At 58.9% G+C, this 24,016-nt stretch overlaps 6 protein-coding genes across 6 annotated transcripts; 2 read left to right on the top strand and 4 right to left on the bottom strand.

The window, feature by feature from the left end:
* Window positions 1–148: 148 nt before the first annotated feature.
* B0H64DRAFT_138421 (E1-E2 ATPase-domain-containing protein) lies at window positions 149–4,256 on the bottom strand. The gene has a single exon (XM_062798243.1). The coding sequence runs from the start codon at window positions 3,974–3,976 to the stop codon at window positions 338–340; it is 3,639 nt and encodes a 1,212-aa protein (XP_062658626.1). The 5' UTR covers window positions 3,977–4,256; the 3' UTR covers window positions 149–337.
* A 1,720-nt stretch (window positions 4,257–5,976) lies between these two features.
* B0H64DRAFT_416926 (sulfite reductase [NADPH] flavoprotein component-like protein) lies at window positions 5,977–12,203 on the top strand (the record flags this gene model as incomplete). The annotated part of the gene is made up of 5 exons (XM_062805204.1): window positions 5,977–6,315; window positions 6,686–9,778; window positions 10,506–10,960; window positions 11,058–11,695; window positions 11,776–12,203. 5 exons carry the CDS (start codon window positions 5,977–5,979, stop codon window positions 12,201–12,203), a joined length of 4,953 nt encoding a protein of 1,650 aa, XP_062658625.1.
* A 530-nt stretch (window positions 12,204–12,733) lies between these two features.
* Window positions 12,734–13,777, top strand: B0H64DRAFT_441535 (uncharacterized protein; the record flags this gene model as incomplete). Its single annotated transcript, XM_062806578.1, has 1 exon — window positions 12,734–13,777. The coding sequence occupies one exon, from the start codon at window positions 12,734–12,736 to the stop codon at window positions 13,775–13,777; it is 1,044 nt and encodes a 347-aa protein (XP_062658624.1).
* A 547-nt stretch (window positions 13,778–14,324) lies between these two features.
* On the bottom strand, window positions 14,325–19,062 carry B0H64DRAFT_423965 (exocyst complex component Sec3-domain-containing protein). The gene is made up of 4 exons (XM_062805627.1): window positions 18,690–19,062; window positions 16,723–18,617; window positions 15,548–16,671; window positions 14,325–15,492 (listed from the first exon to the last, which is right to left on the bottom strand). The coding sequence occupies exons 1-4, from the start codon at window positions 18,784–18,786 to the stop codon at window positions 14,448–14,450; spliced, it is 4,161 nt and encodes a 1,386-aa protein (XP_062658623.1). The 5' UTR covers window positions 18,787–19,062; the 3' UTR covers window positions 14,325–14,447.
* Window positions 19,051–19,759, bottom strand: B0H64DRAFT_394267 (uncharacterized protein). The gene has a single exon (XM_062803681.1). It carries the CDS (start codon window positions 19,727–19,729, stop codon window positions 19,454–19,456), a length of 276 nt encoding a protein of 91 aa, XP_062658622.1. The 5' UTR covers window positions 19,730–19,759; the 3' UTR covers window positions 19,051–19,453.
* On the bottom strand, window positions 19,759–23,426 carry B0H64DRAFT_423964 (uncharacterized protein). The gene is made up of 2 exons (XM_062805626.1): window positions 22,704–23,426; window positions 19,759–22,625 (listed from the first exon to the last, which is right to left on the bottom strand). Exons 1-2 carry the CDS (start codon window positions 23,019–23,021, stop codon window positions 19,791–19,793), a joined length of 3,153 nt encoding a protein of 1,050 aa, XP_062658621.1. The 5' UTR covers window positions 23,022–23,426; the 3' UTR covers window positions 19,759–19,790.
* Window positions 23,427–24,016: the final 590 nt, after the last annotated feature.

The raw sequence follows: 24,016 nt of genomic DNA, 5'->3' as shown, positions 1-24,016 counted from the left end.
CCCGCACAGTGTGGACTTCCATCTCATTTCGAGTCTCGGACCAAGACGACCTCCTTTCCCGAGTTCCAGGTTAAGACCTGTAACTAAGCTATTTCTTTACAGCAACAGCGAGTCAGCTAGTTCATGGACATCTCAAGGAAAGACAAAGTAATACAAGACATAAGACATTGAATAAAAACTAAGGGTATCTAACTATCTTTATGTGGCATGCAAACCAAGACATGCATGCTGCCTGTCCGACCCAACCGCTCCCTCCCATAGGCCACAGCACAAGCACGACCAAGAAGCCCAAGAAAACTAACGCACGCAAATCAACTCGCTCACTCGCATCACTCGCTCACTCGATCCGCCTCTCCCGGTACCCGATCCCGTTCATCCGCACCCTCAGCGCCAGCGAGCTCAGCACCACGCTTATACTGCTCAGCGCCATCGCCAGGCTCGCCCACACGGGGTCCAGCCTCACATGCTGCCCGTTGCTCATGATGGGGTAGAAGATGCCCGCGGCCACGGGCAGCGCGATGCAGTTGTACACGACGGCCCAGCCAAAGTTGAACTTGATGCGCGTGAACACCACCTTGGACAGGTCCAGCAGATCCACGACCGAGCGCAGGTCGCTCTTGACCAGCACGAAATCGGCGCTGCTGATGGCCACGTCGGCGCCGGACCCGATCGCCACGCCGACGTCGGCCGTGGCCAGCGCCGGCGAATCGTTGATGCCGTCGCCGACCATGGCCACCATCGCGCGCTTGCTGCTAGACTCGTCCTTGTCGCCCACCCGCGCCCGGAGCGTCGACTGCAGATACTTGATCTTCTCCGCCTTGCCCGTCGGTAGCACGCCGGCGATGACTTGGTCGTCGGGAATGCCCAGCTGCTGAGCGACGGCTACCGCCGTGGTGGGGTTGTCGCCTGATAGCATCCAGACGCGGGTGCCCCGGGATTGGAGGGCGCGGATAATACGCGGAGCCTCGGGGCGGATGGGGTCTGAGATGGAGAGTGCGGCGGCGAGGGTCCATTTCTCGCCGTCGAGGGGTCGGGTGGCTGCCAGGGCGACCGACTTGGCTTCGGATTTCCAGCGCTGGAGTGTGGCTGTTGTTTCAGCCGGGATCAAGACGGAGAAGTCGGACATGAAGGACTCGTTGCCGACGGCGAGCTCGAAGGAGGATTCGGGCGTGGCGGAGCTATGGTATGTCGCCTTCATCCCTTTACCGGGAACTTCTTGAAGGTTGTCAATGGTGGCTCTGGAGGTGGTGTGGGTAGCGCAAAAGGAGACGATGGCCTTGGCGATGGGGTGGCTGCTGTTCTCCTCGACCGCTTTGAGGGTCGCGAGGACGGCGTCCCTTTGGGAAGCATCTTCCCGGTAGATCTCGGAGTCGGTGATGCTCGGTTCGCCACCCATGGTCAAGGTCCCGGTCTTGTCGAAGACGACGCAATCGATCCTGCTGGCCTTCTCGAACGCCTCGCCGCCGCCCTTGGCCAGGATACCATGCTTCGCCGCGAGGCCGCTACCGACGAAGATGGCTGTCGGAGCCGCAAGAGCGAGACCACAGGGGCAGGCCACGACGAAGACCGATATGGCGAACTGCAGCGAAAATGCAACCCAGCCGCCCGATGTGACATCCAGGTAATGGGCCGGGATGCGGCCACTGAGGCCGAGGGAGAGCCAGGTGATCCAGGTGAGGACGGCGATGAAGGTGACAACAGGGACGAAGTACGACGTCAACATATCCGCAACCTGTTCGATCGGGGCCCGCTTCGTCTGACCCTCGCGGACGACGTGGACGATCTGGTCCAACAACGACGTTCCCGCCACGCCGGTGATGCGCACCAGGAGCGAGGCGTTCTTGTTGACCGTCCCCGAGAAAACCTCATCACCCGGCACCTTCTTCACCAACCGCGACTCGCCCGTCAGACTGGACTCGTCAAAGTTGCTCTCGCCCCTCACGATCGTGCCGTCGGAGGGGGGCGAAGCGCCGTGCGTAACGCGCACAACATCCCCAAAGTCGAGCAAATCCGCCTTGACGACGACATCCGCCTCCTTCTCGGTCCCGTACCCCTCCACTAGAATCGCCGTCGTCGGCCTCAGCTTCGCTAGCATCTCCACCGCATCGCCCGTCTTCGACTTGCTATAACTCTCGATCAACCGACCCAACAATAAGAAAAAGGTCAAGAACACGACCGAGTCAAAATAAAAATTCGAGTCGTTGACCTCCTCCGGCTGGTACACAGCGGCGGCAATCATCTGGCTCACCGAGCTGATGTAGGCGATGGTCGTGCCCAACGACATGAGCGTGTTCATGCTTCCGAACCGATAAAACCGCTGCAAAATGGGCACCCTGCTGCCACGCCGCCAGAGGGTGCGGATCTCCTTGATGGCGCGGCGGTGGAACAGATCGGCGGCGAAAAAGTAGACGGGCGTCGCCATGATGAAGAGGGCTATTTGTGCGCGGCCGATGCCCGATGTCCAAGGCTCCATCATGAAGTGCTTGGTATGGTCGTCGGAGGGGATCAGCGACATATACACGATGCCGATGATGAAGGAGGGGATGCAGACGGCGCCGGTGAAGATGACACGGTAGAGGATCTGGAATCGGTGTTTGCGCTGGATCTGCTTGGAGCGCTCTTCGAGGGTTGGTGGATGGTAGATGGTGGCGGTGAAGCCCGGGTCGCTCGCCTCGACGGCGCTGAGGATGCGGCGGATGGTGAAGGACGGCGCGTCCGGGGTGTATGTGAGTTTCATGATGGGGCGCTGGCGGGTTGGTGGGGTGATGACTTCGATCTGGCGCCGAAAGCCGGCAAGGCTTTTGGTTACGCGGTCCGGGCAGTGCTCGCAGTAAAGGCCGTCGATGCGGATCTCGACCGTTCGTTCGTGGTCCTCGGCGGCTTCTTGGGCTAGGCTGACGACGGCGTCAAGGGCGGCGTCGTAGCCCAGGTCTTCGATCGCTTCCACCAGCTTGTCGGCATTGTCACGGCCTTGGATGTCGACCGAGGCACTGTTGGTGAGTAGGTTGACGGTTATGTCCTCGACCCAATCCCTTTTCTTCATTTCCCTCGTGATACCGTTTGAGCAGGAGGCGCACGTCATACCGCCAATGGCAACGGTTACCCGCCACGTGTCTGAGTGGTCTGGGCCCTTCCGCTTCTCCTGGTTGAGGTCAGTTACCGAGTCCAGGGTCGCTTCGTACCCGAGGTCCTCTATGGCTTGGACTAGCTCGTCGGCCTTCTCCTTTTCCCTTACGTCCACGGTCGCGCTGTTGCCGAGGAGGTTGACGACGACGTTTGTGACCCAGTCATTCTTCTTCAGTCCTTCGGTGATCATATTGGCACAGGCGGAGCATGTCATGCCTCCGACGGCCAGCGTGGCCCGCCAGAGCGGTTGAGCCAAGGAGTCCATATCGCTCTCAATGGCAATGAAAGATTTGGCGGCGCTGGTGTGCGGGCTTGAGCCAGTGGGTGAGCCCAGGGCCAGGTTGGCATGGTGGGACACGGTCTCCAACACGCCCTTCTCGTCCGTTTCGGCACCCATGGTGCCTCGGCACTGCTCGCAATTTGCGAGATGGGCCAGTGTCTTTTGAGACCGCGAGGTCTGTGGCCCGGAGGGCTTGAACCACCGACTGAATCCTGACGCTGAGCGCTCCATGTTGCTGTTACTGCTCTCGCCGTGCTGCTGATCGTCACCAAGTTCCAAGTCCAGGTCAGATACGGCGTCGGACGAGGTTGTGATGCCGCATACTTCGAAGCCGTTTTCCTCGAGGGCGTTGCGCATCTGGCGGGGAGATGCGTCCGGGGCGTGCTCAACTGTCACCACGGAAGTGACTATATTAGGTGAAATCCACTTGATGAGCTCCCCACAGGACTCGTGGAGCGCGCTTTTTATGGTCGACACACAGGTGGGACAGTGAAGATTGGCCAGCAGGAACGAGGTTGAGACAGTCTCAGGCTGTCCGGTTGCCACCGGCCGGCGGATAGAGGGTGCCATGATGTGATATGCACGTGCGGCTGCCCAACCCGGGCGGCCTGAGCCCTGCAGAGTCCGAGCAAGCAGCGCCGGGTCAGAGGGTATGTGCCGGCGTCACTTCGGCTGGCTAGTGCCGAAAGCAGCAGCAGTGTGTGTGCGACCTGAGTGATTGGCGATGTCAGTCGGACGTGGCACCGCGGGCGTAGATTAAAGGTTTCCTTTCTAGGAAATGCGGATGTCTGGGGTAGCCAGCGCCGGGATATAGGCTGAAAGCGCCGATCTGGGCGCCGTTTGCTGTTTGCTCGTGGGGAAATGGGGTACTGGGGCAATCAGTCAATGAGAGATTGCAGGTACTGTACGGGAACAAGACGGTACTGAGTGTAAGAAGGTTTGGGATGCAAAGAACAGGAATGGAAGCAATAATAAATAAAAGGAATTAATGGCGATCTGATGGCAAACAGGGTATGACAGGTGCGAACAGGAGGCGACTGACTTTTTGATTGACAGGGCTGATATAGTTGCAATACAATAGTTGTCGTCAAACGCCATCGAAGGCGATAGTTTTTTGTTCCCAAAATTATTCAGCAGTTTTCACGCACAATTGACGCAGGTTTCAGTGCCAAGATGGCTGCGGTTGTCTGGACTCCGTGATGGTTTGGGATCCGCTTTCCAAGTTTGGCGTGGTTGCCGGCCCGGTAAAAGTTGGACTGTTCCTTCCATCTCAGTTTCTGGTTTCCCCAGGTTCCCATCGATCTCGGACTTGGGATCTGGGAGATCCGGCAGTCAAGTCCTCCCGCTGCCCGCATCCGAGCATCGACAGAGAGACTTTTGCGGTGCTGCATCTTCTTTGTCCCAACAGTGGGTACCTGGAAGTACATAGTCCGGCCTTCGAACCGAACCTCACAAGCCGGATTGAAGTCACACGATGGCGAAAAAATTAATATTATGCCTAATACTTACGGGTGCCTTGGAGGTGGTTCTTCGCAAGCTTGATGCCAAGGAGGAATGCATCATCAGTCTGGCGATTGCGAGGGTGGCGAGACCAGATCATTGGCCAGCCCGCGGCGCACAAAAGCCGCAGCCGGTTCGGGATCGCCTCCCGCATCGGCGCCCGACTTTTGCAATCTGGGCCCCATGACACCCCATGACGCATCTGATGAGCGGTGCAGCCTCGCGAATGGACGGCGGCTGTGGGGTGGCTCGAGACAGGTTCGGAGCCGGACACGCCGGACTCTGTCCGCTTCCACCCGATTCTGCTGAAAATCGGGCCGGTTTGGTCCCCGGCCGCCGCTCCGGACGACGTTTCCACTTCGCCGGCTTGGCACCGAGATCGCCACGGCTTGCTGATGCTTGACTGACGAGGGAAGGGTCGAGCGGAAGATATGGTTGGGACTATTACGATATTTAGAGCTTTTATGCGGGTATCGGATAAAATTACTGATGTATCGCGGACTTCCACCACCCTGTGCCACCACATTCATATTCTCTTGAGACCATTGTGCGGCCAGCAATTAGGGATTCTGAAAATGATTCCCCACATTCGGAGGAGTGGACCCTTTTGCCGTGCCAAGAAGGGGCTCCTCTCTCCGGGCGCTAAAATCGTTTTGCGGAGCATGGATGCCTCCGCAACCTCACCTCAGCCAATGCATCTCTCACTCACTTTCGAGTTTGCTTTCTTAACTCCCCCATAACCCCCAGTGTTGTCGCGGGCATGGGGTGGTAACATTTTGTGCGACCGACTGCAAAAGGCTAACTTGGCCGTATCTTGTTTCCTGGTGCATGGTTTCAGGAACCAGGCACAGGACGAATGAAGAGCCCTGACGGGCAGGACCACCCGGCCGTTGGGAAGTTGTACCCTGCCTAGCCTGTCGGATTCTCTTGTTCTCTGTTTTTGATCGGTGCTTGATTCTTTTCAACACTTTGGTCTTTGGTTCCTGTCAATTAAGGGATCGGAGGCATTTCACTTCATCTGTATGACCACTCTGCCCCCATGTTCTTCCACGAACCAACCTCGCTCGGACATGTCTCGTCGAGTTGAAGTCGGCTCGAGGGTGGCTCGGCGTCGGGGCTCGGTGGCTCTCGGCGGCTCGGTGGCCACGGCACCGGAATCGGAGGTCAAACACGTGCCATCCCACGTGGGACGGCTTACAAAAACCTCAGTGTTGAAATCAGCGACCCCCACAAAACCACCAAATACGGCTAGCGTCAATCACGCCATCGTCCTCCATCAACGCGACTTCGAGACGAAGCCACAGCATTTTGATGGCTCGGTCCAGAATTTGCCATACTGCGTAGTCATGTTTGCGGCACTTATGGAGACGCCGCGCGGGTTGCCGTGGGCCGAGCGGGCTGACAAAAAGGTAGGATGAACATCTCGTTCAGTGATTTTCCTTTTTTTGTTTCTGCAGAACTCTCTTCAAGAGCTTCCAATTCCACCATTTTCCCCAGCATTTCTCGCTGGCGCAGTCGTTTCTCTCCGTTTCTGCGGTTCGCAAGCGCTTCGAGGCAGTTCCCGGGCCCTTCTCGAGCCTCTTGCCTCGTTACTTTGCGAACGGCCAAGCCCCTGCTCTTGAAGAAGCGTTCAAGAGCCACTCCGCCACTGCCATTGAAGACGATATCAACCTGCCCACCATGCAATTGAAGCACGAGGTGAACACGGGAGGCATTGCGCCCGTCCCAGAAGCGAATATCCCTCTCGCCGGCCTCGAAAAGACCTCCCCGAACCAGCAGATCCCCCTTAGCTCCATCTCCGGGCCGACATATGCCACCGGTCAGCTGCTCGTCCAGCAGACGGCTTATAAGCTCTCCGACAAGATCTTCTCCTTCTCTCCCGAGACCTTTAACCTCGACAATGCCGTGAAGGAGTGGTCGAATGCCGACGAGAAGAACATCCATGGCGAGACAACAACTGTCGTGCCGCTCCAAACCCGGGCCGGTGCCGGAACCTTTGCGCTGGGCTACATCTTCTCCAAGGACTTTGACCTCAGCAAGCGCCACATCCCCCAGACCCTTCTGGCCCCCTCGCTGAGCCTTCGTCACCTGCGCTCCGCCCTCGACCAGCTCTCGTTGTTGTATGGCGTGGCCAGCCCCTTTGTTGCCCACATCGCTGCCGCCGACTACTCGGCCCACGATGGCCTGGTCCCCGACTACGAGAGCGCTCTCCAGACTGCCGAGGACCTGGGCCTGGGTCTCGTCTCCAGCGCCTCTGCCTACGAAGTTCAGCACATGTCGCTTCTCGCGACTGCCCTGGCTTCGTTGCTGCCCACGCTCCACGTCTACGACGGCCTTCGCACGGCCAGGGAGACGCTGAGGGTGGTGGATGCGCTGAGCGAGACCAGCATTGCCGACATCTACAAGAAGATTGCGCAGGCAGCCGGCGCTCTGAACAAGAGGCTGGACACCGCCGGCAAGGTAGTCGAGCTCCTGCGCTCGTTCAACAGCGAGCTCGGAACCGCGTATGCCCCGTTCGAGTACCACGGCCATGAGGCGCCGGAGCTGGTTCTCGTGGTCTTCGGCAGCGTCGAGGCCCAGCTCGCCAAGCAGGTGGTGAACACGCTCGCCGCCGAGGGCAAGAAGGTCGGTGCTATCAACGTCCGCATCTACCGGCCGTTCATCGAGGAGGCATTCCTCGAGGCCCTCCCCGAGTCGGTGCGCCAGATCGCCGTGCTCGGCCAGGTCCGTGACGCCGTGGCCGTGGACGACGCGTCTGTACAATCTGCGCTGTACTCGGACGTCCTGACTGCCGTCTCGTTCGCCGACCGGTCGCACGAGCCGGTGGTTGTCGACGTCAAGTATGCCGCGTCGACGGTCCACACCCCCAGCTCGGTTGCCTCCATCATCCACCAGCTCACTGCCAAGGACAGCCAGAACGAGATCACCCTCGCCCTGCAAGCGCTGGAACAGGCTCGTCAGTACACCTTCTGGGACGTAGACAACTCGTCGGCTGTCGCTGCGCCCAAGTCTCTCGGTAAGCTGCTCGCGCGCGAGGCTCCCAACAACGTCTACGTCCACGAGACGTACGACAACCTCATTCAGGGCGGCGCTGTGCGCACCGACATCCGGAGCTCTGAGAAGTCCATCGAGGCACCTTTTGCCATCGAGGAGGCCGATGTTGTTTTCGTCGGCGAGGAGAAGCTGCTCAAGGACCTCGACGTGGTGAAGGGTTCCAAGGCTGGCAGCAAGCTCATCGTCCGGTTGCCCAACTTCAAGGAGGATGACCTGGAGAAGCGGATCCCTACTGCGGCAAGGAAGCAGATTCAAGAAAAGGGCCTCGAGCTTTTTGTGCTCGACTCTTCTTTCTCGCCCGCTCTGGAAAAGGACGCCGGACTCTTGGCCCAGCTTGCCTTCTTGCACGTCGCACGGCCCGAGATTACGGTGCCCGAGCTCGCCAAGTTGGGTGAAGTCGCCCAAGGCGAAGTGACGCTAGCCGAGTTTGCCGATGCCCTCCCGCAAGCGCTCAAGACGATCGAGGTCCCGGCTACCTGGGCTGAGGCGACCGAAGCCCCAGCCGTGCCCCTCAAGGCGCTCACGCCCACCAGCTTCGTGCCTTTCGACAAGAACGAGCAGGAGCCGGCGCTCAAGCTCGATAGCTGGCAAGAGGCTGCCAAGGGCCTCGTCTTCAAGGAGGCGTACGGCACCCAGATCGACCTCCGCCCCGACCTCACGGTGAAGACGTTCACGGTCCACGTCCAGGAGAACCGCCGGCTCACGCCGGATGCCTACGACCGCAACATCTTCCACATCGAGTTCGATCTCGGCACCTCCGGGCTCACGTACAACATCGGCGAGGCGCTCGGCATCCACGCCGACAACGACCCGAAGCAGGTGGTGGACTTTATCAACTTCTACGGCCTCAACGCCGACGACCTCGTGCAGGTGCCGTCGCGCGAGGACGCGGCGGTGGCCGAGACGCGCACCGTGTACCAGTCGCTGGTGCAGAACCTGGACATCCTGGGCAAGCCGCCGAAGCGCTTCTTCGAGGCGCTCGCCGAGTTCGCGACGGACGAGGCCGAGAGGAAGAAGCTCGAGTTCCTGGGCGGCAAGGACGGCGCCCACGACTTCAAGAAGCTGTCCGAGGTCGAGACGGTCAGCTACGTCGACGTGCTCGAGACGTTCCGGTCGGCGCACCCGGCCTTTGCCGACCTCGTCCGCATCGTCGCCCCGCTCAAGCGCAGGGAGTACAGCATCGCGTCGGCGCAGGCCGTCACGCCGACCTCGGTCGCGCTCATGATCGTCGTCGTCGACTGGGTCGACACCAAGGGCCGCACGCGCTACGGACAAGCCACACGCTATCTGTCGGGACTCAAGCCGGGCACAGCCGTAACAGTCTCCGTCAAGCCCTCCGTCATGAAACTCCCCACGGCCGACACGGCGCCGCTGATCATGGCCGGGCTGGGCACGGGCCTGGCGCCGTTCCGGGCCTTTGTGCAGTACCGGGCCATGCAGAAGGCGCAGGGCAAGGAGATCGGCGCGATCTTGCTGTACCTGGGCAGCCGGCACCAGCGCGAGGAGTACCTGTACGGCGAGGAGTGGGAGGCCTACATGGACGCGGGCGTCATCACCCTGCTGGGCGCCGCCTTCTCGCGCGACCAGCCCCAGAAGATTTATATTCAGGACCGCATGCGCCAGACTATTGCCGATATTGTGCAGGCGTATATCAAGGATGAGGGGTCGTTTTACTTGTGCGGGCCGACGTGGCCCGTGCCGGATGTTACGGCGGTGCTGGAGGAGGCGATTGCGGTCGAGGCGAAGGAGGGTGCGAGGAAGGTTGATCCCCGCAAGGAGATCGAGAGGTTGAAGGAGGATTCGCGCTATGTGTTGGAGGTGTACTAGATTTGATTTGCACAAGCGAGCGGTTGGGTTTTCTGTTGTTTTTGTGTTGCATATACTTTCTTGGTCGAGGTGACTTTGGCTCGTACATACCTTGGCGGCATGATCAGTTGATCCAATGAGATATTATTATCCAGTGACTGGAGCGTTGAGTGACAAGCTGGTTGCCATTCCCACCGATCACCAATGTCGGAGCGTCGGTCGTCTGGTGTTGTGCGGGGGAAGCTCCGCTGTGGGCCGGGGATGCCACCGCCCCAATCCCCGAGGATCCGGGGCAAGCAACAGCCTATGAGAGGTGTCGAGAGAATGCTAAATCCGGCGCAACCCGCCTCAGCCCGCGCGGGAGTTGCTTAACCGGAGTGTGGGGTAACTGGGGCTCGGTCCGGGGGAAGGCAGTCGATACCTCGGAGGGTTTGCCGTGTGTGCTTGCCCTGCATTTGTTTGTATGCAGGACCGCCGTGAACCTACTTTCCTCTTAGACATACTTTTCCACACTTTGGGTTCTCATCTCATCGAAGTCAAAACAAAAACCTACATTTCACACACTGAAACTAACAAGTAAACCCATCCCTGAACTTATCAATCACCCCCTCTTCCAACTACAGCGGTCAACATGGGAGCAGCAACCATCCGCGTCCTGCCCAACGTAAGCCCCCCGCCTCATCCCCTTCTCACTCACTCACCTCCCGGGCCCATCTCAACTCACATCACCACCACGCAGCGGGCCGCCCGAGCAGTCAACCTCCTCCGCACAGTACAATTCAGCCACCCGCCATCCTGCCCCTGCCACTCCAACCCCAACCACCACCACCACGCCGCCACCGCGCCCTCAGCGTTAACCACCGTCTCCCGCTTCGCCGACCGCACCTCTGCCCTCCACCACACCAACCGAGGGAGCGGCAGCAGCAGCAGCCGCGGGTATGCCACGCCGCGCGACCCGGCCCAGCAGAAGGAATACGCCTTCGAGATGGCGGCGTCGTCGATCCGGTTTGGGCCGGGGGTGACTCGTGAGGTTGGTATGGATCTGGCCAACATGGGCGCTAAGCGGGTGGCCGTGGTGACGGATCCGACTGTAGATCGGCTGGAGGCGATGCGCCAGGTGCGGGAGGCGCTCGATGCGGAGGGGATTGAGTACCGGGTGTATGCGAAGGTGGTGGTGGAGCCGAAGGATTATTCGTGCGTTTTTCTCTCTTCTCTTTTCGGTTCTCTTTCGTGAGGTGTTTGGTGTTTGCTAGGTGAGATGGGTTGGAGTCTGACAGGCTTGCTCTGGTAGTGTCAAGGAGGCCATCGAATGGGCCAAGCCGTACGCGCCTGACGCCTTCCTCGCCGTCGGCGGCGGCTCCGTCATGGACACGGCCAAGCTAATGAACCTCTACACCTGCTACCCGGATGCCGACTTCATGGACTTCGTCAACGCGCCACTCGGCAAGGGGCGGCCGGTCGACCGCAAGCTGAAGCCGCTCATCGCGGTGCCCACGACAGCCGGAACGGGCAGCGAGACGACGGGGACGGCCATCTTCGACCTGGCGTCGCGGCGGGCCAAGACGGGCGTGGCGCACCGCAACCTCAAGCCGACGCTCGGCATCTGCGACCCGCTCAACACCCGCACCATGCCCGCCGCCGTCAAGGCCGCCTCGGGGCTCGACGTGCTCTGCCACTCGCTCGAGTCGTGGACCGCCATCCCCTTCCAGGAGCGCACCCCGCGCCCGACCAACCCCATCCTCCGCCCGGCTTACCAGGGCGCCAACCCGATCAGTGATATCTTCTCGCTGAATGCCCTGCGCCAGACCGTCAAGTACCTGCCGCGCTCTGTCCGGGACCCTGACGATATGGAGGCCCAGAGCGAGATGCTGCTGGCGAGCACGCTCGCGGGGGTTGGATTCGGGAATGCGGGCGTGCATCTGTGCCATGGTGAGTGAAGCCTGTCCTACTTTAATGGTTTAGATGAGAGAGGGACCTGGCTGCTAACCCTCCTTGTTTCCCTCCCCCAGGCATGTCATACCCCATCTCGGGCCAGAACCCGGGGTACCGGCACGCCGGGTACGAGGTCGACGCGCCCATCATCCCGCACGGCGTGTCGGTGGCGGTGTCGGCGCCGGCCGTGTTCCGCTTCACCGGCCCCTCGAACCCGGAGCGCCATCTCGCCGCCGCCGAGGCCTTTGGCGTGGATGTTAGCAACGTCAAGAAGGAGAGCGCGGGCGAGGTGCTGGCCGACGCGCTGACCAAGTTCCTGGCTGATTTGGGTGACCAGCCTGCCGGGTTAAAGCAACTGGGGTTCCGCCGCGAGCATATTGAGGAGCTGGTCGAGGGCACGATACCGCAGGCGCGCGTGCTGATGCTGGCCCCGGGGCTGGCGAAGGAGTTGGAGCAGGAGAGGGATCAGCTGAGGCGGTTGTTTGAGGATGCGCTGGAGCATTGATGAGATGAAAGGGGGCTATTGTGCCGCTATTGTTCAGGGTGGGGGCGGCATTGTGTAAGTGGGATGGTGTCTAATGTGGAATGAAGCACAGTGTGCGAGTGTGCATACCTACTTCACAATGTTTACACAATAGGCAAAGAATTGCAATCAACTTCAAGCTTGTGAGGCTTGAATGGGAGCATAGCTTATTGTGCGAGCTAGGTGTTCATCAAGGATGAGTATATAAATATCATTTTCCTCCCTCTTTCAGAACAACCAACTTAGAAGTGTCTCTTGTTCTAAGGTTCTTTGAACAAACCCAGTAAACCCACCCTTATTTACCAGCTCCTCCGCATTGGGTACTCAAGCATTTACTTATCCGCGCCAGTCTTTACCATATCTTCCTTCCCTTGTCGTCGTCTTAAATCTTTTCTCGTCCGGCGTCGACATCCCCGAGTGTGCCGCAACTTAATCAACTCACCGGTGATTTGCCTAGTAACGAGGACACAAATCAGGTCGACAACCCCATCGCGGTCCACAACACGGTCGATATGGACAACCAGGTCACCCCCATCGACCAGCACGCCACACGCCTATTCCACAATACCCTGTCTTTCCTGGGATTCCCTGTCAACACTGCGATTTACTTCAGCAACAACGCCGCTGAGTGTAACCACCACGATGGGATAGAAGGCCATGGTTGCCTGTCCTGCCCTTACATCGACTCCTACGATGCCGACGACGAGCTTCTGGAGGAAAGCAATGACGAATGGGAGAGCAGCGACATCTATTTTGAGGACGCCGACTCTCCCTTCTCTACCCGCCCCGCCGTGCGCTCACCTATTATGGGAGCGCCCTTGTCGCCACTCCTCATGGAGAACATCACAACCCTTGGCGAGCTCACCCTCTCCGGAGACTCATCACCAACTTCCCGGGATATCCACGACGGGTTTTCAACACAGTCCACTAGCGCGAGCATCCCACCCGCCGCTCTCCCATGGACCGTTCATCCCCTCCACCTTCCCGCGGGGGGTCCCAACCGAGACGACCCGTCACCAAGTCCTGCAGCAACCATCACCATCCCCAACCATTTTCAACCTATTCCCTCCTCCCTCCCCCCCGCTTCATCCTCTCCCCTTCCCACCGCTCCCACCCCCACCCTCCTCATCTTGTTCGACACCCTCAACCCCCCAACCTCACCCACACCACCATCTATCACCCTCTCACCCCCTTCCCCGCCCCACTTCCCCACCACCTCTACCAACACCACCACCAGCTACCAAAGCGACGCCCTCACCTACTACAGCGACGACTCCGCCTACGACGAAGCCTCTTCCGTCTCTTCCGTCTCAGACGGGAAAGAAGGTGGTGTTGGTGTTGGCGTTGGCGTTGGTGCTGGCGGCGGTTGGGGCCGGTGGCGCGGGGTTGCGGCGGCCGAGGTGTCGCTGGCGGTGGTGCTGGTGGAGCAGGAGCTGGGCTCGCTTGGGGAGGGGGTGTGGCGGGGGCTGATGGGTGTTGATACGGATGAGGAGGGGGGGAGTGATGGGGGGTTTAGTGGGGAGAGTGATGGGGGGAGTGATTGGGGGAGTGATTGATGGTTGGGACTGATGGTGATGGGGTTTCTGATGGGGAGGGGGGGAATGAGGGTGGGGATAGAAACTGGGTTGGTTGGCTGAGGGTGCAACGATGGGAGAGGAGAGGAGAGAGGTGGTTGGGGTTTTGGATCGTGGACCTGGTGTCGTTCAGTTTCGCGGAATAACGTGGCTGCTGGGAGGAGCTAGACTCCTTCGGCTGGGGATAATTCGACGTGACCTTGTGCTTCTGGTTAGGACAGAATCCAGCGATATTTGAGACTGAAATAATGCTTCCAAAGCGTTAGCTTACCATAACTGTCAGGTGACCCAAAGAACTCGAGACGGCATTGAGCATGGCTACCCACGATGGCCGTCCCACGGGGCCTTTGTAGTTGTTGAGGTTGGGTCATGCAACCCTCGAACAAACAAACCCAAACAAAGGCGTGCTCTGGCAAGGTGATATCAATGCACATGGTCCATAAACCCAGTTTTTCCGTTTCCAATCCGCAATGTTGTATAACCAATGCACACAACCCTCCGCTCCCCGCCCCCTGGCTCCGCAACCCTCCCCCCTGACCACTCATCACTTCATAAGTTAGGGAAACACAACTTCCAAAAAGAAAGAAATGAAAAGAACTATATATCAATCACCATAGCCCCCCATACTATCTAACACACGCTACCCGCCAGCTCACCTCCCCGCCCCATTCGAAAACGCGCTCCGGACCTCCGCGCGCGGCCACTCAAACAGCACATCACCACCATACACATCCGTGGTAACCCTCCCGACACGCATCTCCACATCCCCATAAAACTTCTCACACTCCTTGGTAACCCGATTCACCAGACTACTATTCCCACCGCTCACGCTCCGGCCCGGCAAACTCGGCACGCCAGCCGCACCACCCCCGCCGACAGTCAACCCGCCGCCACCAGCCCCACCACCACCAGCCTCCTCCTCCCCAAAGTGCTTCTCCACCCGCTTCCGCAGCGCCTCGATGCCCTTCCTGACCTCACGCCCATCATACCCACCCAGCACCTTGTTAAACACGGCCTTGGTATTACTCGGCTGGGCCGCGACACCCGCAGCACTCTTCCCGCCCTGCAGCTGGGCCTCGATGTTCTCGAGGTGCTCGAGCAGCTTGCCGAGGGGCCTGCGCATGACGGCGTTGAGGTAGAGGCCGAGGTGCTCGGCCATCTCGCGGTGGGCGGCGTCGCGCCAGTCGTCGAGGACCTCGAGGCGGCGCGGGTTGTCGACCTCCTCGAGGAAGTGGTTCATGTTCTCGATGAGGAGGATGTGGAAGTTGAGCGCCTCCTTGTCCTCCGGGTCGGCCGCGGCCGAGGCCGCCGTGGCGGCGGATGGGATGCCCGTGCTGCCGAGCGCCGGGTTCTCGCGCGCGATGACTTTGAGCGAGTCGAACATCGATTTGAGGAGTCGGTCGTACTCGCGGTCGACCATGCGCCGGACGGCGAGGGACGGGTCCGTGGAGGCGAGCATGTTCTCGACGGCCGTGCTGAAGTGGGGGAAGATGCGGATGAAGTGGATGACGCCCTTGCGCTTCTTGATCTTGACTTTGGTTTCCTCGATGGCGCGGATCTGGTCGTCGACGAACTTCTTGAACTTGGTCTCGAGGTTGCCGTGCAGCTTTTGAAGGACGTTGTTGAGGAAGTCTTGGTTGGACTGGCTCATGTCGGCCATTTTGCGCTCGAGGGTGGCCAGGATGCCGACGCCTTGTCTAGGGGGTTGTTAGCGTTCAGACGAAGGAAAAAGGAGGGCGGGGGAAGTCTTACAGAGGGTCCATGACCAGCACCCAGTCCATCAGTTGTTGCAAACCGGACTCTAGGAACATGAATATTGTCTCCATCGCCTTGGTGACCCGGCGCGCGAGGTCGCGGTCGGGCTCCATCAAGCGGTGCCGCTTCAGATCACCACCACGTCGGTCGTGAGGTCGCGAAGCCGTGACGAGATCCGGGAAGTCGGACTGTTCGAGTGTCGTGGCGTGGAAAAAGTCAACGATAAAGTTCTGCTCCATCTCCACCAACGGCAGCAAGTCGTCTAAGACGCCAGCGAACACCTCGTAGGGCAGCGCCCTGCCGTCCGGTGTCTTCTCGGCGAGGTTCGTCCGGCTACCCTCGCCGAGCGGGGACCGGAGACTTCTCGCCAGCGTTTGGCTGCGCTTGACAGTGAGCTTCCGCGCCGTTGTCGCGAGCCCTTCCTCCTTCTTCTCCTGTTGCGAAGTGAAAAGGAGCTCGCTCTCATCGCCCGTCACCTTCCTCGCGTTCTTTTTCCACGCTTCTATGGCGTCCCTAAATTCGGTCTTGTAGATCGGATGGCTCCGGTCCTGGTAAATTTGGAGGATGCGATTCCAGTTATCGAGGTCGACGTCCCTCGCGTAGAGAATCAGCGGGCTGTACATCCACAGGAGATCTCTACCGGGTTCATGGTTGCGGGCGTCGGCCTTCTTCGCCAGCGCCCCGTCAAGTGCCATCTTCGTCTCGCGGAAGGCTTCCGAGAAATGCCGCTCCATGAAGACGACGAGCCTGCGCATGAACTGGGAGCTCTCGGCGAGATACATTTCCTTCTTCTCTTGTACGATGCGCATCTTGCCGTAGTCGCTGTCGAGGCCGAGGGACTGGTCGGCGTTCATGTCCTCGCTCTTGCGCGACTCACTATTACCCAGTGTTGGGTCAATCTTGATCATGGCCTTGAACAGCGTCACAAGAGACGACTCGATATCCTCCACGCCAGCTGCTGTCTCGAGAGGTGCCACCTTGAGAGCGTCGAGGTCGGTTTCGCTGATGGCGCAGGTCTCCAGCAGCGACTCTAGCTCTTTCCTGAGCAGCTTCTGATTTGCGGCTTGCACCTGGAGGCCATGGCCCTGGGCCTCGATATACGCAATGTCATCCGACAGCGTCTGCACCCGTCAGACCACGATGGGCAACGATGAAAAATCAGATGAACTTACCGATAGCTCAACGCTGTAGAGCGTAAGCAAGTTGTCGAGCTCGTCACACTCAGTGATGGATAGATCGATGCCCCTTTTGATGGCCTCAACCCTCTCATCCTCCTCCTGAAAACGGGCGAGCCAGCCGCCGGCTTGCGCTTTGCTTAACTCGCGATCCAGGTCTGTCCGCATCTCGTCAAAGTTGCGCGCGCGCATCTTCTCGCCTGGAACCCACCCAAAGTAGTCCAACCACTTGGCAAACTCGTTCGTCCGGTTGTCGAGCAGGGACGGATCTATGCCGAGCGTGGCAAGATATTTGGTGTCATTGCCGGCGACGACAGAACGCCTCGGCTCCACCACCGCTGGTTCCTCGGCCTTCTTCTCCTTGAGATCCCCAATCGACGGTTGAGCACTGATTGACCTGGTGGTGGAGTCGGAGCCGGTAACCTTGACTTCGGGTATGCTGGGGGCGGCGGCTTTGTCCGCTGCCTTAAGTGGTGCTGGAGCGGGCTCTGGTGGTTTTTGAACTGGTACGGGCTTCGGAGGCGCTGGGACGACGCTCGTGATACCATCGGGGCCGTCGCTAGTCTTGTTTTGATTCGACCGCAGACGTTCCGCGGCACCACCAGGCCTCGGCTTGAACGCGCTAGCTGCGCTCGCAGCTTTCCAAAACGCTCCCGCAATTTCCCCCTTAGATTTCTTGTTAATCATGGACCTGAGGCCCGGTTTAGTTTCCTCTTCAGGCTCTGGCGGAGACTCCGGTACGGTGTTGTCAGCGGGGGGCGTGGGGATGGGTGGTATGGCAGATGTTGGAGGGGCAGAAGGCGGCGTTGAAACCGCCGGGCTGGGCGACCGCTTGGGCGTCGTGACCTCGGCTCGAGGCGGAGGTTCGTTTCGGCGACTACTAATCGAGTCCTTTCGAGGTGCGACTCTTTCTACGTTTCGCGGCGGCACCGTAGGCTCTCGGCGCATGCCTGGGCTCATAAGCGGGGCAGGTATCAGGTTCTTATCAACTCCCAACGGCCGCAGAGGATCCATTGGAGGCCGTTTCCGCTCAGGGGGCTTTTCCTCGGATGCTGGGGCTGGGGTCGGCTCAGGGGTAATGTAAGGAGAGGAGCCGTTCGGCCCGTTTCTCGTACTCGGCCGTAGGCTGATTGCATCTTCGCTTCTCGTAATGGACGACGCTGCAACTGAGTCTTGGCTCTTGTTGCTAGATGCGAGCCTGCGCAGTGACTGATGATCCTGAGATGGCCGGCCCGTATCGATACTCTGAGCAGGCGACGAGTTTCCGTTCGGCACCAAAGGGTTGCGAGAGACCATCCGTTCAGGAAAGCCGGCCGGCGCCGGAGTGGTTTGCGCGCTGAGGGGCGCATTGTATCCAGAAGAAACGGAGGCATTCGTACTGTTTGGGGCGGTGTCGAGCGGGGAGGGTCGAGGGGGTGGTCGCTCCTGTCGCCGAGGTACTTGGGCACCGCCGAGGACTTGGTCTAGCTCGCGTTGTTCAAAGCCTGTTAACGTGGGGTTGCGCCCGCCGGTGTACTTGTTGTAGATCTTGATTAGGCTGGCGATGAAGAACTTCTTCTCCTTGTCGGACTGGGCCTGCCAGTAATACGGCTTGCCAAGCGACACCACAAAGCCCACATCTCCGGCCCATTGCTGGCTGTTCGGGTTGACGGTCGGGCTCGTGAAAGACTCGATCGCTGTCAAGTCGTCGAGAAACCAGGTCTTTCCGATCGAGAAGGTGCCATTGGGATTCTCCTTGGATTTGTGCACGCGTACGCGGCCGGATTTGCGCACAGCGACGATAATAACGCGGGGCTTCTCGTACTGGGGGGTTCTCGCCGAGGGCGGGGGCGGCGACGTTGGGGAGGTCTGGTACTCGGTGATCTTGATATGTGTTATATATGTTTCGAGGGCTATACGACACGCTGTCAGCTGGGGAAATCTGTCCGGAACAAACTCCAGATAGAACGAGAAGGGGTGCTTACGGGATCCATCCTCGTCGCGCTTGGCGAAGCAGCTATCGATTATCCTCCTCTTCTCGTCCTCGAACCTCTCCGCCCTGTTCACCTCGCGGCCGTTCATTGCCGTGGTTACGACGGGAAAGAGCGCCCGTCAAGCTGAGGTTGTATTTCGAGATTCATGAACGATCGGGCAGCGACTGATGGCGGGGGTGCCGTGACATTTTGGGGGGCGCTGCTCGCACAATGGATCGACTGGAGTCGCGGAATGTGTTGTCGTTTGGCCGATGTTCTGTGTAGATCCGGCTGCGAATGCCGTCAATGCGCAATCGAGCCCAAATCGCGGGGGCAGCTTCGTCGAGATGCAAAAGGTGGAGTTGCAGGTGGAGTTGGATGAGGCTTGCAAGCCCCTGTGATGGAACCGATTTCGAGGAAGCGCTGCTGAGCTCGAGGCCCGTGCGGTCTTAAAACGGCATGCTGTGGTTCGTTGGACCGGGTCCTGCCGCAGGCCACGCAGGCCAAGACATCTGCAACAGGGACTCGAAGATGCTGGCTCTTGGCGTGCTGTTTTGGTCAGATCTCTTTTCACCACACTACATCTTCAATTGAGGTTTGCTCACAAAGATGGCAATTTCAGTCTTTTACCCTCGAAAGCCAGTCCTATTTCCCTCCATCCTCGAAGATAGGCATGCACATCTTATTCAAACAATAACAGACAGCCCTGAATCAATCCCTGGCAACTGCCGTACCTCTGCGAGTCGTGTTCATGCCATGGTGTCCCCAACGAATCATTAGGTGACCATATGTTCGTAAAAATAAACTACAAATCGCTCTCGCAACAAGACCAAATACCAACTCTGGTATTCCATCTTTGGTCCCAGTTTTCGTGTTCCCCTTTCCGGCTTCTGTTCCGAAAGCCATCCCTCTAGTTCCCATCCATGTATATAACCCCGTCGTGCTCCAACCACCAAACGAACAAGTAAGCGTATACTATGTATATATGCACATAAAACGACGCTGGCTCCTCCCACCCCCAACAAATCCCCTCCCACCATCATTATAAACATAACATAACCCAACCCGCCCAACGCACAAACCCAATCAATCACCCCCCATACCCCCTCCCCCTCAAACCACATCCCCATACACATCATCATCATCATCGTCCGAATCCCACACCTCCACCGGAGGCGGCGCCATCCTCACATCATCCACCAGCAAACTATCCGGCGGCAGCACCCCGCCCTGGGACGACGACAGGATCAAGCCCGGGCGCGGGCGCGGGAGCAGGCTGGCGCCCGCGTCATCGTCGTCATCATCCGGAAGGCTGGGCAGCGAGTGGTCGCTGGACCCGGGTAAAGGGGGGCGGGGCACGGAGGGCGGGCCGGAGGATTTCTCGGGGGATGAGACGGCGGATATGTCCGAGGCGGTGGTTGCTTGGGAGGGGCGGACGTATCGCGATGACGGGGGTCTGCGTGTTGTTGTTGCTCGGGAGGGGGTTGGTTGAGGGCGGTGGTGGTGCGGTGGTGGGTTGGGGCGCGGAGTTGTCGATGGTTGGCTGCTTTGGTGGTCGCGGATCCGTTGGCTTGATCGTGCCGGGACTGGGGGTCGGGTGAAGCCGTTTTCTGCTTTTTGGGACGTAGTGGGAGCTGGGCGCTGCTTGGTCGGGCTCTGGCTGGCGGGGATGATATCTTCCTCGTTATGAGGGCGGCCGCCGCGAGACGGTTTCTGTGTCGAGTGCAGGATGTCGCTGCGTATTTGGTCTGCCAGTTCCTGCGAGATTGTCACATCCTCGTCGTCGCCTGAGAAGTCTTCCTCGTATTCTTCGGCAAAGAGCGGACACCTCAGGTTTGCTACCAGCTGTCCCACAATCGCCGGAGGGAGGTATTTGTAATGCTGCGGTGCCCCTGGTCCTAGCCCATTTTCTTCCATATCTGCCAGTGGCACCGGGTTGTTGAGTTGATACACTTGTAAAAGCTTGTGGGCAAACTTGTAGCCTGATGTGCCCGCGTTGAACTCGGCGTTGCCGACACCAGTGCGGGCATCGATCTGTCCAGGCTCTTTGGCAGGACCAAGGGTGGCCATGTATTTCACTTCGCCCACGGGGAGGTCGGTGTAGATCCAGCAGCGTGAGATTTGGACCGGGAATTTGTAATTGCGAAACTCGTGGTCCCTCACGCCGCTCGTAATGCCCTCAACAATATCCGCGGGGAACAAGGTGAGGACGTCAGAGCGGTCGGTCTGCGGTCCAAGGGAGCGAATAACCGCCAGCGGAATACGCTGGCTCTCGAGGCCCTGGCTGTAAAACTGAGACCGGACTTGGGTATGTCGTTGGTAAATGGGCGACGATTTGTGCGGCTTTCGGGGAGTCTCCTTGTAAACCTCACGGGGAGATGACGGCGGCAGCTCGATTTGGACCCTCCGGACGACAGGTGTTGGAGTTCCCGGAGCCTGGCCAGTTGACGACTCTGAGTTGAGCTCTGGCGTAGACTCGCGCTTTTTCCTGCTATCGGCGCGCTGGCTTTTTTGTGACGTCGCCTTCCGAAGAATTGAGACTGGCATATGTTCCTCCTCGGCCTGCTCTTCTTCCTCGGCCTCGCTGGCTGTTTCATCCGGATCCTCGAACTGGAGACTGCCCCTACGAATCCGTCCATCCGATTTGCCCATGCTGCCGTGGAACTGTGATGCGAGAGGAGCCGATGTTGGTAAACCGGGCTGGTCTTCTTCACTGACCATTAACTCCTCTTCCACCACAAGTTCGGTCAAAGGTTCGCGTGAACCCCCAGCTGATGCCCCTATGCTGGCATTATTCTCAGCCGATCCCGTCCAAAACTGCGAGGCCGTGTTGGGGCTGACTTGGCTCGCCCTGTTAGCCGCTTGCGATTTTCTGCCCTGCGTTGGAGTTGGCGTGCCCTCCCTCTCATCCGCGCGATCGTCCTCGTCTTCCCACATCCCGATAGTAGGTGTCCCGTGGGCAGGTGTCCCATTCTCCTTATCTGACTTGCACGAACTGGCGGGAGTTTCCGAACTAGCAATCACCCTAGCTCGTGACCGTGAGCCTGGATCCGCAGCTATGTCGAAGTCCTGCGTCACCTCTCGCTTCAGAGGTGTTTGCTGTGTAGAACGCGTCTTGAAGGGCGTCGACGCGATGCTGTCCAATTCATCGTCCGTATCCGGAATCTCAAAAAACATCCTCTTTCTCCTCGCTGTGGGTGTTTCCCCGGCCGGAGTGGAACCGACACCGAGTTCGATACTAGCAACTGGTATCTCACTCAACGGCTCCCGCATCGATTGTTGCGTGGGTGTCTCCTCCTTTTTCGGCGTATCACCTGCCGCCGACGACGGGAATCCCAGACTGCTACTATCCCCCATGCTGTAACTATCCTGGATAGTCAAAGTCCGCGGCAACTTCGAGACCGTTTCTATCGTCGGCAGCGGGGCATCGAGATTGGTCGACTTCTGCGTCAGCGGCGACTTGATCGGCACAAGCGGACTGTGACCCAGCAGCGGCGTGAACGGCGTCGGTTGCGAAGCAGGAACCTCGTCAGGGTTGACCTTGATGCGCTTGTTGCTGGGGGTACAGGGGTCGTCAGGCACCACAGCCTTCCCTTTCCCTTTCCACCGCGGCACAGAGGCCTTGACAGGTGTCTCCCCGGACAGCGGCACATCCCACACATCCCCCTCCCCATCCTCCTCCACCCGCAACCCCTCATCCTCCACTCTCGACGCAGACCCCCCCAAAAACTGCGTCAGCGTTTGGGTATGAAAGCTCGACCCCTTCTTCACCAGTGCCGGCGTGGGCGCGGGCACATCCCCCATCGTCCTCCTCCTCTTAGACCTCCTCTCCGGCGCCGCTTTCCGCTTCGCCACCACCTTCACCATCTCCACCTCCACATCCATCCCCTCCCCCTCCTCTCCTTCCCCATTGGAATCCCTCCCACGCTGCAACCCCTCCACCTCCTCCTCCCCCAACAACAACCCCTCCCCATCATCCCCACCCCCTTCCTCCTCCTCCCCCCCAAGCCCCGACGAAGACCTCACATAATCAATCTGCGTCAGCGTCTGCTGCCTGAGACTCCTCCTCGTCGCCGCTCTCTCGCTCGACGCAGGCGGTGTCGTGGTCTCCAGGCGCGCGGGCAGGGAGCGGCGACCGCCGGCGCCGTAGGTGCGGACTGTTTTGCGGCGGGCGGGGAAGGTGGCTTGCTGGGGGACGGGGGTCGATTCGTATTTGATTCGGGCGGGTGGTTTGGGGGCTGCGGTTGTGGTGGTGGGTTTGGGGTTGTTGTTGTTCTTGGTGGTGGTGGTGGGTGTTGGGGCGGTGGTGCCGGCGGGGCGCCGCGGGGTTCGGCGGGGTGGCATGTTGGGTGTCTTTCTTTCGCTAGGTTGTTGTGGAGTCTCTCCCGATGTTGGTTTCTTGAAGGTGTGGCGTGGGTTGTAGCTTGTTTCGTGGTTACGCGGTTGTGGTTGCCGCTCGGGTGGCCGCTGTGTGTTGCGGTTCACAGTTATGTTTATTCGGTGTGTGTGGGTGTGGGTGATAGCCGGTCGATCACGGCTGTGCGTGGTGGACGAAGTAAAACAAGTGGTGATTACAACTTAGACCGAGGAATACGCATGCGCCACAGATGTGTGCGACCGAGTTGGCTGGATTTTGATTTCGAAAATGAGGTTGTCAATGGGGATTTAGTTTGACTTTCGCAAGTCCAGGGCGCGTCGACCAACGCGTCTGTAAAGTGGGGCGCGTTGGTCGCGCACCCCTGCAGCAGCACTTCATTTAATGATCGAACCGCAAGGAATGACATCATCGGCTCTGGTCCCATCCCGAGTCTGTGCGAGTTTGAAGATGGAGTGCGAGTTGCGGATTCTATCAGAATCGAGTCCAATTGTCCAATTTTGTAAATTACAGATGGGAAACGGCTTCGATTTATTTACACTACCTATTTACTAAGGTATGGTAAACAAACAAAAGTCAACAAACGAATCAGCCAGCTCAACTCGTCAAATTAGTTCAAACAACCGCTGCCAACTTTTGGGAAAATAATATGTGTCTCCTGTTCCTAGTCCCCTACTTGCCTCCAAACTCAAGAGTATATCTTCGTTTCGTCGTTTAGTGTTTTAATCTTTTGCCTTGTCTTCTTCCTTCCTTTTTTACCAAACAAACATACACAAATACACAACCTCTCGCGAAGAAAAAGGGGCAGTTGCGTCCCAAGTAACCCTAACTTTGACCTTTTGCGCAGGCAAATCCCATCCACCATCACGGTGACCCTATGTCTTGAGGCATCAGATCAAGCCAACGAATCCTACGGCGGGATTAACATGACCATATTAAACGTTGTAGACGGTGACTTTTAACT

This window comes from Chaetomium fimeti (genome assembly GCF_033439085.1).
Source record: "Chaetomium fimeti strain CBS 168.71 chromosome Unknown B0H64scaffold_4, whole genome shotgun sequence".
In the NCBI taxonomy this organism is placed as follows: domain Eukaryota; kingdom Fungi; phylum Ascomycota; class Sordariomycetes; order Sordariales; family Chaetomiaceae; genus Chaetomium; species Chaetomium fimeti.
Note: the sequence above shows the minus strand (reverse complement) of the source record. Positions and strands in the feature narration are given on the sequence as shown.

Coding starts and splice junctions, on each gene's coding strand:
- B0H64DRAFT_423964 (XM_062805626.1), bottom strand. CDS start 23,021: ATGCCACCCCGCCGAACCCCGCGGCGCCCCGCCGGCACCACCGCCCCA. Junction 22,626..22,703: donor CGCTGACGCAGATTGATTAT/GTGAGGTCTTCG, acceptor TTGTTGGGGGAG/GAGGAGGTGGAGGGGTTGCA.
- B0H64DRAFT_394267 (XM_062803681.1), bottom strand. CDS start 19,729: ATGTTTATAATGATGGTGGGAGGGGATTTGTTGGGGGTGGGAGGAGCC.
- B0H64DRAFT_423965 (XM_062805627.1), bottom strand. CDS start 18,786: ATGAACGGCCGCGAGGTGAACAGGGCGGAGAGGTTCGAGGACGAGAAG. Junction 18,618..18,689: donor GCGCGACGAGGATGGATCCC/GTAAGCACCCCT, acceptor CGTGTCGTATAG/CCCTCGAAACATATATAACA. Junction 16,672..16,722: donor TCTACAGCGTTGAGCTATCG/GTAAGTTCATCT, acceptor TGACGGGTGCAG/ACGCTGTCGGATGACATTGC.
- B0H64DRAFT_138421 (XM_062798243.1), bottom strand. CDS start 3,976: ATGGCACCCTCTATCCGCCGGCCGGTGGCAACCGGACAGCCTGAGACT.